This window comes from Acomys russatus, chromosome 5, assembly GCF_903995435.1.
Source record: "Acomys russatus chromosome 5, mAcoRus1.1, whole genome shotgun sequence".
In the NCBI taxonomy this organism is placed as follows: domain Eukaryota; kingdom Metazoa; phylum Chordata; class Mammalia; order Rodentia; family Muridae; genus Acomys; species Acomys russatus.
In genome coordinates this window covers 55,270,697-55,287,981 of record NC_067141.1, presented here as the reverse complement: position 1 = coordinate 55,287,981, position 17,285 = coordinate 55,270,697, and the positions used below count along the sequence as shown (strand labels likewise).

Below are 17,285 nucleotides of genomic sequence, written 5' to 3'. Positions count from 1 at the left end.
TCCTGGTTGTAGTTAGCCACTTTGAGTTGGAGTTTTCCTTTTAGTAACTTCTGTAGGGCTGGGTTTGTGGATAGGTACTATTTGAGTTTGTTTTTTGTCATGGAATATCTTATTTACTCTATCTATGGTTATTGAACATTTTGCTGGGTATAGTAGTCTAGACTGGCATCTGTGGTCTCTTAGGGTTTGTAAGACCTCTGCCCAGGCCCTTCTGGATTTTATGGTCTCTGCAGAGAAGTCATGTGTCATTCTGATAGGTTTGCATTATCTGTTATTTGGTCTTTTTCCCTTGCCACTTTTAATTTTTTGTTGTTGTTCTGTACATTTTTGTGTTTTGATTATTATGTGGCAGGAGGATTTTCTTTTCTGGTCTATTCTATTTGGTGTTCTGTAGGCCTTTATATGTTTATATGCATCTCTTTCTTTAAATTGGGAAACTTTTCTTCTATGATTTTGTTGAAAATATTTTCTGGGACTTAGAGCTGGGTGTATTCTCTTTCTTCAATTCCTATTATCCTTAGGTTTCATCTTTTCATGGTGTCCTTGATTTCTTGCATGTTTTGTGTCAGGAATTTTTCAGATTGAACATTTTCTTTGATGAGTGCATCAAATTCTTCTATTGTGTCTTCTACATCTGAGATTCTGTTCTCCATCACCTGAACTCTGTTAGTGATGCTTACCTCTGCAGTTCCTGTTTTCTCCTCTAAGTTCTCTCATTCCAAGCTTTCTTCTATTTGTGCTTTTATCATTGTTTCCATTTTCATCTTCAGATATCGAACCATTTTATTGATTTCCTTCACCTGATTGTTTGTATTTTCCTGAATTTCTTCCAGTAATTTCTTCATTTCCTCCCTATAGGCTTCTGTCATCATCTCTGTCATCATCAATCTTTTTGGCTGCGCATTCCTGTATTGTTTGTGGATTTTATTAGTTTCCTCCATTATCATCCTCAGTATGAAGGATTTGAGGTCATTTTTTTGTGCTTCAGTTGTGTTTGAGTTTTCAGGATTGATTTCTTTAGAATAACCGGGTTCTGGAGATGCCATATTATTTTGGCTTTTGTTGTTTGTGTTTTTATGCTGGCCTTTACTCATCTTGCTGTTTCTGACATTAGGTGGTAGTTTCTTGTGCCCTTCGCTGGCTGTTGAGAGCAGTTCATTGGTGGGTGTCTATAGGTCAACACACCTCACCTGTGGGGATCAGGGAACCTTTCCCTGGATCAGGCAGGTGACCTGGGTTCAACTCTGTGCCATTTTGCTCCACACCCTAGGCTCCCCACTGGGCCAGAGAGTGTAAGCACAGTCCATTATCCTGCATTTAGCTGGGCTTTGGAGTCCCTCCCCATGGTAACTGGGCCCTGGGGCCTTGGTGCAGTCCGCCAGAGAGTGCTACTACCAAGTGTTAGCTTATGCTGTTTTACTGGGCTTTAGTGTGAGTGCTTATGCCCACTCAGGCCCTGGGGCCTTGGTTCAGTCCACCAGAGAGTACAGAGTACCTCAACTTAGCCTGAGGTGTTTGGCTGAGCTTTGGAGAATGTGTTCACAGCCACCTGGTCCCCCCCTACCTGGGCTCTGGGTCACCCCATGGACTGGCGAGGTGATCAGAAGTCAGATCTATCCCTGGTCCACACTCTAGGCTCTCCCCTGGGCCAGCAGACACTGATGTTGGTGCTCTGTAGCCCACAGTTCAGAGAGAGAGAGAGAGAGAGAGAGAGAGAGAGAGAGAGAGAGAAGGTATCTTCTGGTAGGCTGTGTTTGGCTGGGCTTTCAAGACCCTGCCCATGGCCACCAGACCCGGTCCCTAGGTCTTTCTATGGACTGGTCAGGTCATCTGAGGTCAGATCCACCCATTCTTCTGGATTCTTCCCTGGGCCAGCAGATCCAGATGCTGGTGCTTCACTGCCCACAGTCAGTCCCAGCTACAAAATCCCAGATATAGAATGTAGACACACCTGGCAGGCAAGTATGTGTACAGACTCTGGGGACTGGGCACCCTTCCTTGGTGGGCCAGTTGGAGGCCAGACCCACCTGTGCTCTGCACCATGAGGACCTCTGTCACCTAGGGCTCTTCACTTCTTGTGGTCTGTAGCTCACAGCCCGGTCCCTAGGCTCTGTCTGGCTGATCAGACACAGTGCACGGTAAGTGCAGCCATCTTGGAGGCTAGCCTGGTCAATGCAGAAAGTTCCAGAAGAGCTAGGATACATAGAGAGACCCTGCCTCAAAATGCAGTCTAAGTGTAGTGTTTTGGCTATTTGTATTTGGCAACCTTGAAGAAAACATACTTCCTATTTTGGTGAGTCTAAAATTCTGAATGTAAACCAATATATATCATATCTCATCTCTATGAACTTAAAACATCTATTTAGACCTAAAAAGATCTTAACCCCTAAACAACTAAGCTTAATTGTAAAACTAAACTATCTGGTCTTCAAGCCTATCAGAGACTTGAGAAGGAATAAAATTAGTTATCTGAGTAAACAGGATGTGCAGGTTAGCAGCTTCCAAGGTGAAAAAAATGACAGACAGTTTGGTGTCCGAATAGTCACCCAAAACTCACTATAATGTTGGAGCATCATCTTCATCCTTCTGGCCCAGTATATCTGACAGACATATTTGTGAGGCAGGAACAATTGAGGACTTGTTTATCCTGTCTTGTTAGAGTTTGGCCAGCAACTCTGCCTGCATTCTCCAAGCTTGCCTATTTTTAGGCAGAAATCTGTTTGAGGCAGAAATGAGAACATTTTCCCCAGTGGTTGGTTTGCCATATTTGAAGCCATCTCCATAAGGAGGTTCTTTGATGCTCATCATCTTCTTTGAGGTAGGCTGAATGTTGCTAGGAGTTAACTTGTCTTATTGTCAAAGAATCCTTAAAACAATAAAAACATCTTTAAATGACATATTCTGTAGGACTCTGAGGTTTTTGAAGACCTTATCTAACTATTTTACCTTATCATTCTATAGAATCATACCTGTCTGTTACACCTAGCATATATATTCTTGTGATAAAAATAGACTAGTAATTGATATGACCATGATTTGATCAACTAACAATTAACTTGTATAATTTACTATCCCGTACTGGAGGTAAACCTTGTATTCTACTTGAGTTGTATGGGTACAATACCTCATATTAGAGTGTGTGTGTGTGTGTGTGTGTGTGTGTGTGTGTGTGTGTGTGTGTGTGTGCGCACATTTGTCCATACATCTTTACATTCAACTATTCAATGCAGTGAGTCATTGATCTATTTTGAGGCCTCTGGCTTCTGCTGCACTGTCACTGCTGGGTCATCACTAGGATTCCTCTCAGATATCCTGTTGTTGCCCTGTGTCATGGAGATCCTGCAGCTTGGAATCTTTAGGAAGATAGATGTTTGAGGTGGGCCAACTCAAAGCCCTTAATGTGCACCTGGGTGGTAGCCAAATTGGTCAACCTGTTAACCCTCCTTCACTGCCTTGGCTAGCTCACCCAATGCCACAACTGGCAAGCTGCAGGGTCCGCTCTCCTGCCCCATGCCACTGGGCCAGATCTACTGTGCTGCCCAGGCCCACTCCCATGAATGCTGTAGCCTGCAAGGGACAGAGCCAGCTCTCCAGTTCTTCAACTCTCATGACCTTAGGGTCAGATCTCCTTCTTGTCACAGGCAGTGAGGGCTGAGGAGCACGGGAGGGCATTTCTGTTGCACCCTCGCCTCCTCATGGTAGATGAGGGGCAGAGGCAGCTCTCTCTCAAACCCTCAGTGCCAACTCACCTGTGCCTTTGCCACCAGGGTCAGCTCTACTGTGCTGCACAGGCAAGGATGGTGCTATATCGCCCAAGTGTGGTAGCTGATGAGGGGTGGGGCCAACTCAACACAGTGCCTCAAATGGCAGTCCAGATCAGGGACATCTGCATGAACTTTGGTGGTAACATGAGCCTGGGACATCAACACGGACCTTGGCTGCAATAGGACCATGGGCCCAAACATGGCTTCTTGCAACAGCATGGCCCTCAGATATCCACGTGGTCTGGAGGTACAGCCAAGACTATGCCTTTGGTGGAAACTTGGGCCACAGACATCCACACAGACCCCAGGTGCAGCAGGACAATGGACTTAGACATGGCCCGCAGCAGCAGCTTAGGCTCGTACCTCACCATAACCCCAGTGGTCATACAGATTCCTCATATCTGTCAATTTCTCACCACTATCAAGTCTTCAGTTCCAGCTTTTTCCATGGCATATGAACCCCTCAGCTTCACTTTCTCTTTGATCTCTGCACCACACACTACATCTTTCCCAGCTCTCCTTGAGCGTCTTTCTTCAGGCCACACCAGCCTCCAAGTGGCTGGGGCGGATGATTCTCCTTTGTCCTTTTTATCCATTTGAGATCCAAAACACAGTCCTAACTTCAGTTGATAAGCCAATGGTTATGGGTATTTCTTACCACAAATGGGAAAGGAGAAGCCTGAGAAATGAGGAGATGGTGTGATGAGCACCTAAGACCCTGGGAAGTATGGAAAATCCCTTTCTACTACAGTGGCTACGGCCTTTCTCGATGCCCCTCAGGATTTCACTTTATGCTGCTTTCAAAAAATTTTTTTTTTTGCTTTGCTTTATTGCTATAGCCTCAACACTAAAGAAGTTCCTGGCATGTAGAAACAGCTCTGTTAATATTCGCAACCCTTTGTATTGTGTTAACTCCATTGGTAGTTACATGCCAAGTAGTTAGGCCTATGTTGACTGTATCTGTCCTGAACACAGCCTTGTCTTCTTGACAATATTCCCAATACACTGTAGCACCCACCTATACCATGGCAACTGTCTACTAGTGTTATTTGTCCTGTAGACATGATTTACATCAGCGTGTGTGTGTGTGTGTGTGTGTGTGTGTGTGTGTCTGTGTGTGTGTGTGTGTGTGTGTGTGTGTGTGTGTGTGTGTAGGTTATGTGATATTCAAATAAAGGATTTGAACAACTTTGGTGTTTGAGAACCTTAGAGCCAATTCCAGAAATGCTTATACTTATTGAAGGAATGAAGATATTCATGATGAATAAGTGCATCTGACTTGTTCATTTTTACTGTATCTCTGTTTTGTAAATGATGTAGCAATGCCAATGTTCATCAAAAAAGAGCATAGCTTTGAACTCCCGTGGGATAACTTCAGCATCAGGGCTGTTACCATTTCAGAAAAACTACTCCTTGAGGACTTTCAGGAAAAGCGCTGTTGGTTGGTAAGCTGGAAATGCCTGCTTCCTTACATGCCTCAGTAGCGCATCTCCTATATGCATAACAACAGAAGCCAACCCCACCGGGAGGGCAAGCTTTTCTCAAGCCCATTAAATACACAGAGAAAAATTCCAAATGTACAAATATTAAGCCAAACATCCCACCATCTATGCTTTTGTCTGTCTGACAGCCTTGTCCCTTTGGCTTTGTTAATCCCTGATAAAAGAAACGCAGACCTCATTATCTCTCTGGAAGCATGCACAGGGAAGACACTGGACTCTCCTACTGCTCATAAGAGCGATCTCTTTCTTGTGATCCCTCTCAGAAGCGGAGCACGAGGCAAGCTGCTTTTAATTTCAAAGAACGTTCCTCTGATGTTGTTGTTTCATGAGAATTTTATGACGATAAAAAAAAAATAACCATTTCCTATGTCCCTTTCCAAAGTCTAAGAGTCCGCAAAATGCTCATAAGTCTGTGACCTTATGGGTATACCTCCTCTCTACTGCAGAGGGGGCATTGGAAAGCATTCAAAGCTGGCGGGAATTAAGACTGTGGAGATGAGTAGGTGTATGATTTCAGCGTGACAGACCCATGAGGAGTGATGTCTTGTCCCCGGCTGGTTTTAACGATGGTTGTCATGGGGAGAGAGCAGGTTAATTCGTCTTGACCTCCTTGGCTGCCTAAGTTGTGAAAATCTACAAGGTGTAAGTAAAACGTGGACAAACTTTACGGAAGGGCACTTGAAAGTTGGCAGTGCCTCAGCCTGACTGCGTGAGCTGGAATAAAACAAGCCAGGTACCAGAGCCTCGGTTTAACCTCTCTGCGAAATGGAAGTGACCGCTCTACGGGGCTCTTATGAGGATTGCTACTAGGGCATTGGCTGGTAGCAGTCCATGGGTAGCCAGCGATGACTACATTCAGTTCTCATCTTTCCCTCTCTCTACCAGGTACCTTGGGATCACGAGGCCCCTCACGTACCCCGTGAGGCAGAACGGGAAATGCATGGCCAAAATGATCCTGTCGGTCTGGCTTCTCTCTGCCTCCATCACCTTACCTCCGCTCTTTGGCTGGGCTCAGAACGTGAACGATGACAAAGTATGCTTGATCAGCCAGGATTTCGGCTACACCATCTACTCCACCGCAGTGGCATTTTATATCCCCATGTCGGTCATGCTGTTCATGTACTATCAGATTTACAAGGCTGCCAGGAAGAGTGCGGCCAAACACAAGTTCCCAGGCTTCCCGCGCGTGCAGCCGGAGAGTGTCATTTCCCTCAACGGTGTGGTGAAGCTCCAGAAGGAAGTGGAAGAGTGCGCGAACCTTTCGAGACTGCTCAAACATGAAAGGAAAAACATTTCCATCTTCAAGAGGGAACAGAAAGCGGCCACCACCTTGGGGATCATCGTAGGAGCCTTCACTGTGTGCTGGCTGCCGTTTTTCCTCTTGTCGACAGCAAGGCCCTTTATTTGCGGCACCTCCTGCAGCTGCATTCCACTGTGGGTGGAGAGGACATGTCTGTGGCTGGGCTATGCAAACTCTCTTATTAACCCTTTTATATATGCCTTCTTCAACCGGGACCTGAGGACCACCTACCGCAGCCTACTCCAGTGTCAGTACCGGAATATCAACCGGAAGCTCTCTGCCGCAGGCATGCACGAGGCCCTGAAACTTGCTGAGAGGCCCGAGAGAGCCGAGTTTGTGCTGTAAGGTCATTTATCATTACCATCCATTCACCCCCTGCCCCCTTTCATGACGCGTCTTGAATGTTGGATAAAGCCTCCTGCATCAGTGGCTAGCTTATCTATTTTTCACCAGACATCTGGTGTGAATTCAGAATACTTTCATTCACGTAGCATAAGGCTCAAGAGACATCCAAGCAGGTAGGTATTTGAATGGGAAGAGGAGACTGGTCTGCTGATGGAGTTGAATTCATGTGACTGGTGATACGGAAGGTAATATTCTCCATTTCTTTCATCATAAATAACATCTCAATTATGTCTGTCCTTGTATCTGAATTCCTACGATGATCCCATTTTAACTGCATTTCTATGTGGTGCAACGTTTTTGGTGGCCTCACAGTTCATAGAGAAATGCCGCGTTTGAGGAAGGAAACAGATGTGATTCTTTTGATATGGAACCAAATCCATATAGGAAATGACATTCTAGGACAAGGTGCTAACAGCCACTGAGCTGTCAAGAAGTGCTTCCTGGCTTGGTAGCCAAGAACCTGCTGCAGCCATCCAGTTCTTAACATTGTTGGGGACGAGTCCCTGACACTCCAGGGAGCAATGGGATTTGAGATTCAAAAATGTGACAAGGACTTGGGAGTTTCACAAGTCACTCATGTATTGACAAAGTTGGCGTTGTTACAGAGGACAGAGGTAAGACGGTAGAGTGGTGAGCCGGTAATGTGCTGACTTTGATATTCTTCGGGAAGAAACTACACACGATATATTTCTATTTGCAAATCTACTCCAGTGCCTGACAGTTGTAGAATACCAAGGGCTGTAGCTACCCTGATACCTAGTTCTCAGGGGATTAACCTGTGGCTCAGGGTAACTGCTATAGGATAATTGACTCATGACCACATAGATGTGGAGTGAGTCATCCCAGTGCATGCACCCTTGATCACCATGTAAGTCTACTGGGTTGTCTGAGATAGGGAAGAGAGCCAGGGACAGTGGACAACAGCTTGCTAAGAAGGCAGCTACTGTCCATTAGCTAGATCTGGGTAGGGGTTTGAAGTTTATGGCCTGTATTGTCCTTGGCTGATGCCATAGTTTGAGCGGGACCCCTGGGCCCAAATCTGCCTATCATAATGTTCTTCTAGTAGGTTTCTAGGACTCTCTGGATCCTCTACTTTGCTATTCTCCCATGCTTCTCTCATCTAGAGTCCCAGTAGGATGTCCTCCCCTCTGTCCCAGTTTCCATTCTCCACAGTTGAGTGGAGGGTGGGATATGACTTTCACACGTACTCTGGTGCCTCACATTTGACCATGTCCCCTGGAGGGGGAGATTTGTTGCCACTCAGAGGAAGGATAGCAGGCTACCAAGAAGAGACTTGATACCCTATGAGCATATACAGGGGGAGGAAGTCCCCCTCAGGCACAGTCATAGGGGAGGGGAATAAGGGGAAAATGGGAGGGAGGGAAGAATGGGAGGTTACAAGGGATGGGATAACCATTGAGATGTAACAAGAATAAATTAATAATAAAAAAATTTAAAAAAGAAGGCGGCTACTATGCCATCCTTACTCTGAGTGATCTGAGTCTGTTAGACGTGCCATGCTGTGGGAGGGTCACATTTAGCCAGAATCCTAGTAATTTCTCAGATGCAGGAAATAAAGCCGGGCCATCGAGAAGAGTTCTAGGGCTTGGATTGAGTTGTTTTAAGGTGAGCTGATGATAGCTATCGATTTCTTGATAAAATAGCTTTACATTAGTGAGTAGGAGAAAGTGAAGGGTTTGATGGGTAGTAACCTATTTTAGTCAGTGTGCCACTGTATCCCCTGGAAACAGCTATTTCTTAGGGCTTAGCAACGAGGTTATTTTGACCGGTGGATTGTTTAGCCAGAAAGAGGAAAGTGTGTTGGTTTTATTTCCTGGGAGTAATGCAATGTGGAATGCATTTGAGGAAAGTCTTTGGGAGTGACTGGAAGGGCAGACAACAGTGTGAGGCTGTGGCAGGGGGTCCCATTCAGTAGCAAAGGAGGAGAGTGCGGACGGTGTCCTGACCATCTCCCTATTTACAGGCCTCTGATAACTTGAGGATAATTTTACTCATCAGCTTAGGTAATAAATTCACAGATTATTAAGGTGTAAGAATGGTGACACAAACAGGTTTTCCTGTTTGAAATAGCAATAGCCCACATTGCCTGCGGCTTCATTCTCAGCCGCCGCACTGAGAACACTGAGTCTTCAAAACTGGACGATGGGGTGGTTTTCTCCATCTCCACTTTGAAGATGATAAAACAAGAGCTGGGTGAGATCAAGTCATTTCCCCACGGTCCTTCACAGGAGATCGATAGAGTTGGATTCGAGCCCAGGAAGCCTGTGTTCAGAAGTGCTTTTAGCTTTCATGCTACTGTACCCTTTATAAAAGTAAATCAGCTAGAATAAAACGTGAGGATGTTTGCCTGTCTGTCCTCAGCTCATGGGGAGGCACGGGTTTGTTTCCTCTTAGTGCCAGGCAAAGGCCAGCACACCTATAGTGGTGAGGGACCAATTGGTAGTATTTTGAGCATTGAAAACCATATGGTTCTATTGCAACTCCTCATCTTTGTCAGTGCCATCTGGTTAAGTAAACGAAAGGACATGGGTATGTAACAACAAAACTTCATTTATGGAAGAGATGACCAGCTGGATTTGGCCCATAGACAATAGTCTGTTGTCCCTTGATTTAAGAGAGAATTACTGTGCCTAATTACAGTTCTCCCAGTTTGAATTTATAACCATGTAGGATATGCAAATTAGCTAAGATTGTTGGCCTAAAAATACCCAACAACTTTAGGATATATTTACTGTTGTATAGCATTCACATAGCAGCCATTTCTGAACTCTAAACCAGGCAGCTTTGTTGTCAGCACCAATATTAGAAGATTCATTTTCAGGCTTTTATTTTTTTATGACTGCTACATACTGTGGTGGGTACATAAAATATGACATAATTCTTGCTGTTGTACATGTATTTCTACACAAAAATGTATACATACACTTTTGTGATCTGAATGTTTGTGTTTCCCCCCAAATTTTTGGTTACAATACAGACTCTAATGCAGCAGTATCAAAAAGTAGGGACTCTATGAGATGACTAAGTCATGAAGGCAGAGCTGTCACGAGTAGGATGAGAACCCTTATGAAAGGGAATAGAGGGAATTGGTTTGTGAAGGAGACAGACACCAAATTCAATCAGTTATGCACTTTCTAGTCCCTACAAATAGAGGGCGTGCTCATAAACTACCACTTTATGACATTTCATTATAACAGCCTGAGTCTATCATAGCACACTCATCTTTGTTCTGTTTTGATGAAAGCCACAGGTAGGAACCCATGTCATAGGAGAAGGGACCATAGCCAGTGCTTGCACTAATCAGAGAAGACTTCCTGAAAGGAGCATCCTTGAGACTAGCCAAAGCACTTATAACTAACAGTGAGAACAGAAGGGTCATTCCAGGTAAAAGGGACATTTTATGTAGAGCCACCAATGTAGGACCTTATGCAAAGGACAGACTAAGATCTAGACTCTAGGGCAAGAAAACAGTTGGAGATCAGAGTAGAAATGACACAGAAAGTATTTGTAATGATGTATGCCAGGCCTCAGAAATTTAGACTTTAGGCAACAGATGTTCAATTCAGAGGAATTTTTGCCTCCTATCCTGGAGGTGGTTGGCAATGCCTAGAGGTTCTTTTGGTTATCATAACTGGATTGTGTCTGGATGTTAACTGCCATGTACTAGGTGCAGGCCAGAGAGGCTGCCAGCTACTCTACAATGCACATACAATCCTCCCACAGAAAAGACTTACCCAACCAGTAAGGTTTGGGGATTCTGTTGTAGATGCAAGCAAGTCCTCTATAGCTTCTGTAGCCAGTGGATAGGGCCATCGGAGTGGGGGGCACTGATTCAGTGACACAGTACAGGAAGAGTCAGCAGGCAGAGGCTGGATGAAGAGTTCCCTCACTAGTGTTTGCACAAACACTGGAGGGGCTTTCTGTGTATGAAATACAGCAGCAGGCATGGTGGGGGTGCAAAGAGGGGTGCAAAAGTCTTTCTCTCTGGAAGCTCACAGTCCTGTGGGTTCCGGTGCTGTTGAGGTTAGTGACACTTGATCATAAAAGACACTTTTACCCAGAGTAAGACCCTATGAGGTCCATAATGCAAGTTACCTCCAAAGAAACACTACTTGGAAAGCTGCTGATCAGTCTGAGTTGCCATATGTTGCTTTGAAACCTTGTGGGGTTTTTTTTCCTGACTTGTTCTTTGCTATTATTAGGCTGGGTGACATTTGGGTTATACTCTACCCAGTCTGAATGATAACGTCACCCACTGTGGTCTCCAGGAGAGTGACAAGAGTCATCCAGTTCACAGCACAGAGCAAAGGAGCAAACCTTCTCAGACTCCCCCTTCTTTCCCAGGCTTCCTCACACATCAAGTGGCCACTCTAAGGACTGTGGGAAACTCCTTATAGTTTCTCCAGCTTGTTTCTTTCCGTCCAGCTGTTTGGGATTGGGTCTGTGTTAATTTTTGCTTCTTGCTTGGCCTCCTTGGCTCCATTTTTTTTCTCCTATACCTCAGCTTCCTTCTTTTTTCTGTGTGAACAATCTAGACTGTGTGTTGTCACTTTCAAATATTTACCCATTTCTTCCCATTTTCTTACTCAGCATAACCAGAGCCTCAGGAGTCCAGCAGGCACTCGAGAATTTTCCCTGGGGTAACGGAGTGAACACAGGGATAAAAGCTGTGAATACTGTTGCACTGGTAATTTTAATTCACTACTATCAATTTTAATCTTTTCACTATTTCCCAAGTCTTTGAATAAAGGTAGTAACAGAATGTAACAGTGTGACCTAAGCAAGCCGTCTTTCTTTCTCTTTTAATTGAATGGTTTTACTCATGGACTTAAACTGCCACAAATTATTTTTAAGTATTGTGTCATGAGGACTTGTTCTTTGACAATCCTCTATGAGCAGCAATGCAAAGTAATTTCCAAAATACTTTGCTATAAAAGAATAACATGAGATTGTTTTGAAGCAGCCCTCCCTTTCTGTCTCCCCCTTCTCCTTGGTGGCTGTATTGTCTTTCTCTTCGGAGAACCTCTTATAATCCCTGTCAATTGCAGTGGCTCTTACCAGTGACTCATCGCAGAATAACCTTGGGTTCCTGCCATGAAGTCTGTCAATTTGCTGCTCCAGGCTTTAGGCTGCAGCTTTGGAATCCAACCTGATTGCATGCTTTCTTTGTGGAAAGGGGTAATTTAAAAGAAATGAAGTGGAGTACATCCCAGGGGAAATCGGGAAGAAATATCAAGGCCCCTGCAACCCTGAATGTCTGTGATGAATTCCTACCTTAATAACAGAAGCAAATAAAGAGTTTGCTATTCCCTGGCATTTTAAAGCCCCTCACAGTGATATTTTCTTCACCATTAATTGCCCCAAGTTCAAGGTCATGGTTTTGCCTTTATTAAATCATCAACTAGTAATAACAATAGTTTCTTTGCTTTGCGCTTTACAGTTAGTTACTAGAGTTTAACCTTGAGGTCTCTTAAAGTAGGAAGGGTATTGTTCTACTCAGGGTTTTATTCAATGTTAAGGATCAAAGCCATGGGCCTCACACATGCCACAAACTAGTCCACTGAGCCCCAGCCCTTGCCCTACCCTCTTTTACCCCTTTTTTTGCTGTTGTTTTCTCTTCGTTGTTAATACATACATGTAGCACAATGTAAAGTCAAATAGTGTATAGACATATACAATAAAAATAAGATAATTTGCAACCATGAAAGAAGTGATATTTAGGTGGTAGGATTTTAATAAGATATACGGAGGACATACGATAGAGGTTGTTCAGTGTTGAAGGACAGTCCATTCCAGTGACTGCTGTGGATAGAGGTGAGCAAAGGACCTGGAACATGTCTGCAATGATACAGGAAGTTGAGAAGGTTGGGGTTATCCCAGGGAGCCAGGTGGGTTTTTGACCGGAATGATACTAGGATGTAGTGGGGGTGATGGGAGGAGAGCCTACCGATAGAAGAAGAAGGGGTGTGTGATATGGTACCCGTGTCGATGTGGGATGTCTGTCTGGGGGAGACTGAACTAGGAAGGTGTCATTGACACCAAGAGAGAGGCTAATAGTGTCTAAGCAATCTGGAACCTGGAAATTTAAGGAAATCATCACTTTGGCTAGCAGGTGAGTGATTAGAAAAGATGGACTCTGGAGGTGGTGCTGGACTGGGGCCAGGAGGAATTCAGTAGAGCCTAAGATGTGGTGGAAGCAAAACTGAGTTAAAGGATGCTGGGTGTGGTAGTTCCCCTAGGTGTGAAGAACCGAAGGACCAGGGCTAGAATTGTCTCTGGCACATCATCAGTTGAGGACACAGTTTATTTCCATTCCAAGAACCTGTGGCACTGAGACTTGGCTGAAATACCTTGTTCTCAGGCATTATTACATGAGGCTGAGGGTCAGATGGAGTCTACTGCGGGCAAATCCAGTCATTGGCACACTTATACAAAGGACTGGGCTGAGAGGAGAACCTCAGATAAGCTGAATCAGATACAGGGACCCTTTAGTGGGGCAGTGAGGCTAAGCTAAGAACGTAGTCCTGGGCCTGTGACTGACCAGCCCAGCCCCTAAACACAGTGCTTGTGTGGTAAGTCAAGGCCTGTGAAGGTATGGCATTGTGGGAGTGTGGTTTCATGCTAGGAGAATGGACACTTTCTCAGGTGTTGGCTTAAACTTCTCTGTGGCCCAGGCCACTTCTGTGAGGCTAGAAGACAGACCTTGAGGGAAACAGGGTTCTGGTTTCTGGGTAGGTCAGTTATTAGACCACGTCTTTCTAGCTTTGAACTAGGTGATGATTCTCAATGGAAGTAATGCAATTTTGTGTGCATGTGTGTGTAGGTGTGTGTGTGTGTGTGTGTGTGTGTGTGTGTGTGTGTGTGTGTGTGAGAGAGAGAGAGAGAGAGAGAGAGAGAGAGAGAGAGAGAGAGAGAGGGAGAATGTACTATGAACTTTGGTCATGTCCTCCTTATTCTTTCCTTTCTTAATCCCTCTTCCCCTTCTGCCAAATCCACTCTTCTTTTTAAGTCCCCCCACTCACCCACTTTAATATTTTTATTTATTTATTTATTTGGGTGTGTATGTGTTCCACTGCATTTAGTATTGCTTTCCTGAGCATAGATGGGGAGGTTATTTGCTTGAGAAAGGGTACCATTCCAGTGGCCATATAACTGAAGAATATGACTTCTCCCCCAGCAACCATTAAACTTCATGATCTCCCCCCCCCCGGCCCCTGCTGGGATGTTAGTGGGCCCAGCCATGTGCAGGTGACTACCTCTTCTATGAGTTCATATATGTAACATCCGTGTCATGTCCAAAGAATGCTGCTTCATAGCCCTTTCCCCCCCTCTTCCTACTCCTTTTCTTCCATGTCCCCTGAGCTTGTCAGGAGTGATATGGGTGTGTCACTTAGGGCTGACCATTGTAGTGATTAGTTATTCCCAGTGCTATGACCAGTTTTGAATCTCTGCTTAACCACTGTCCACTGAAAACAAAAGCTTCTTTGACTCAGGCTGGGCATGAACATAACTATTTAAAAGGAAGTTTGAGACCCTGTCCTTTTAAGCAGAATAATAATAGTAGCTAGATCCTATGGCTTCCCAAGTCATGGGTCTTTGATCAGGTTTAAAATACGGAACATGAATTCTCTCCTGTGGAGCAAATCCAAGCAGAAGGTGGTTGGTTATCCCCACAACCAGCATACCACTCTTACACCAATTGGCACGTCTTGGTTGGTAGGTAGTTACCATAGAATGGAGGCTTCATAACCAGGTAAGGTTGCTGATGACTTTTCTTTATCAGAAGACTGTGTGTGTAGGAAAGCCAGCCATCAGGGAGGAAGTTTTCATATCAGTTGCAGCTTGATTTCAGCACAGTCTTATTATCTAGTTTTGGAAAGCAGTAATGACAGTAGTCTATATTGTTTTGGTCCCTCTTAAGCCCCCCTGATCAAAACCTCACAGGGATGTAGCCTACATCTGGCCCTGAGATTTTCATTTAACAACTTCTTGGAACAGCTATTTCCAACCATGCCAGGTACCTTTCTTCAAACTCGTTTTTAAAAATTGTATTTTAATTAGCTGACAAAATAGGTTTTCTGATAGCTATATCTATATATCTTTAGTTTGATCTTAGCCTCCTGCCATCCCTTCCTCTTCTCTGCCCCCATCATACCCTTGCTCAAATCTTCCCAGCCCTTGATATTACCACCTCTATTTGCCTACTGACATTATTCTTTTGACTGGCATTATTTTCAAGTAGAGAGAAGGTTATGACATTTTGTAAAGATTTTAAGAATTTTTTTAAAAAGCAAAGCCATTCTTGGATATATCTATATTATAAAGGATTTTTTTAAAACGACTTACTTAGGGCTCATTCTCAAATATATCACAGGCTTGCTAACTTACGAGCTTTCGACATTTATGAAAAGAGGCATATTGCATTTTCTTCCCCGTTAGAGATGATCAGGAAGCCTTGCAAGTCACCAGTGACTGAAATCACCGACGGCCACAAAAAGGAAAAAAAAAGATTCACCCACCACAAAACGAAAACCCACACCTATGATCTGGCTAATTTTCTTGTCTTTCTCTCTTTTATAGACAAAACTCTGACCACTGTAGAAAGAAAGGTCATGATACATGATATGGAGTGGAGTACTGGAGACAAAATAATGCAAAAAAAAAAAAAAAAAAAAGGTGGAAACAACGGAATCATTGGCTGTGACTGCAAACCGGAACATGGCTTCTGTCTTCTTGGCATGGCTGAAATGTAATAAGGGGTGATCTGTTGTACAAAGTGTATCTTGGGGGAGGTGGTGACCTCTTCCCTTTCTCCTGTGGCTCAGTAATATTGTGTTTAAATGAAAATAGTTCTCAGTGGGAGACAGCCAGCCATCTCAGCGGTAAGCACACTACAGAGCTGGGTTCCGGGAGGGAAGCAGTTTCTGGTGCTTTCCACAAGTCCACATTCATGTGAGCGGGCGGGGGGAAATCCTAACACACAACTCCCATGCTTCCAGTCTGGGCTTTGGGGTAACTCTTCAGGAGTCATTCATGTGGTATGACAGAAGGGTGTCTTTCCAAGCACACTGCAGTAAGCATAGTGTTGACTGTGTTGCATGTCCGTGTTAGAAAACAGAAACCAGTCATCAGCTAATACAAATGATCCCCCAGAGCAGTGTTTATTCAAAGCTTCTGTTAAATACTTTGGCTTTTCTGCAGGGTCATGTGACTTCCCACCAGTGTACATCTACTGTTAAACCCCTTATCATTATGGTGTAACTCAGGTACAGATCTCAGGATGGAGAGAGGCAGAGAACCACCCCAACAAAGCTTTCCCTTGTGCTCACACTCCTGAAGGCTCCTGACAGAGTAGGGTAACTGGATACACGTGAGTGCCACCTGTCTGCATTGTATATTCACATGATTCTCAGCATGTAGTTTACTCTCATCTTCTACAAGGGTGCAAGGAGCCCATGGGGCTGGTCCATATCTGTGCATTATGAGGAGAAGGTGTGGCAATAGCACATCCACGAGTGGTTGCGGTGCTTCTGGGGACAGCTTAAACATGTTCATCCAACTGTACCATTTGAATTGGGTGAACAGAAGGTCACCTGGACCCCTGTTGTGAACACTCTAGAGCACCATTCTGGTTCATGTAGAGAGTTTGTCTCTGTGTTCTCTGTATCTTAAATCAAATGTGTGCCTGATGAATTCTGTCCTCTAAACTCTATCCCCCGCCCCCAGTAAAAGGGTCAACATTAAGGGCAGGGAAGGAAACAGAAAGGATTCCTTTGTAGATAGTATCATTTAAATGGTACTATGGAGTAGTCTCGGTGAAAGGCATGGAAAGGCATATAGATGAGATGAGTACCCATGTCTACAAGTGTGGCGCATGAGTGCAAACCTTTATTTAATAAAAGAGAACTTAAAGAGAATATTATTTTCCTACAATTAAGGAAGCTGTCCTCTCACAGGATAAAATGGAGTTCCAATATGGATTATGGGCTTCTTACAGATATCACTGATGTTTATTATGTGAAAGGGAGGTAGACACTGTCCTTTCAGACAAAGTGTGTACAAATTCCTTAGCTGTGGGTTTGCTAGAGTGACCGTATATACTTGTATTCATAATTTAAATAACGTTTATTGTCAGATACATGTTGTTAAATTTGAAAATGTTTTATTTATTACATTACATCAAATAAAGGCTATTTGTAGCTGTAATAAAGCAACTTAAGTATTGTTTTTAATAAAAGGTCTGATGTCATACGTGTCGCTCAATGAAGGACAGCAGCGGGGCATACTCGGCTT

General features: G+C 44.2%; 1 protein-coding gene across 4 annotated transcripts in view; it reads left to right on the top strand.

Moving 5' to 3' along the window:
- The window catches only part of Htr7 (5-hydroxytryptamine receptor 7), a 93,330-nt gene extending 77,668 nt beyond the window's left edge, over positions 1 to 15,662 (top strand). Inside the window, exons 2-4 of one of the 4 annotated variants that reach the window (XR_007830657.1) lie at positions 6,152 to 7,156; positions 11,583 to 11,679; positions 15,573 to 15,585. Coding sequence is in view for 3 of the 4 variants with exons in the window: in XM_051146366.1 (XP_051002323.1) it covers positions 6,152 to 6,907; positions 11,583 to 11,679; positions 15,573 to 15,584 (865 nt within the window). In the remaining variant the exon portion in view is untranslated. Of the gene's footprint in view, positions 1 to 6,151; positions 7,157 to 11,582; positions 11,680 to 15,572 lie in introns of all 4 variants that reach the window. The other 3 variants (XM_051146366.1, XM_051146368.1, XM_051146369.1) reach the window with 3 other exon arrangements.
- The last annotated feature ends 1,623 nt before the right edge of the window (positions 15,663 to 17,285 follow it).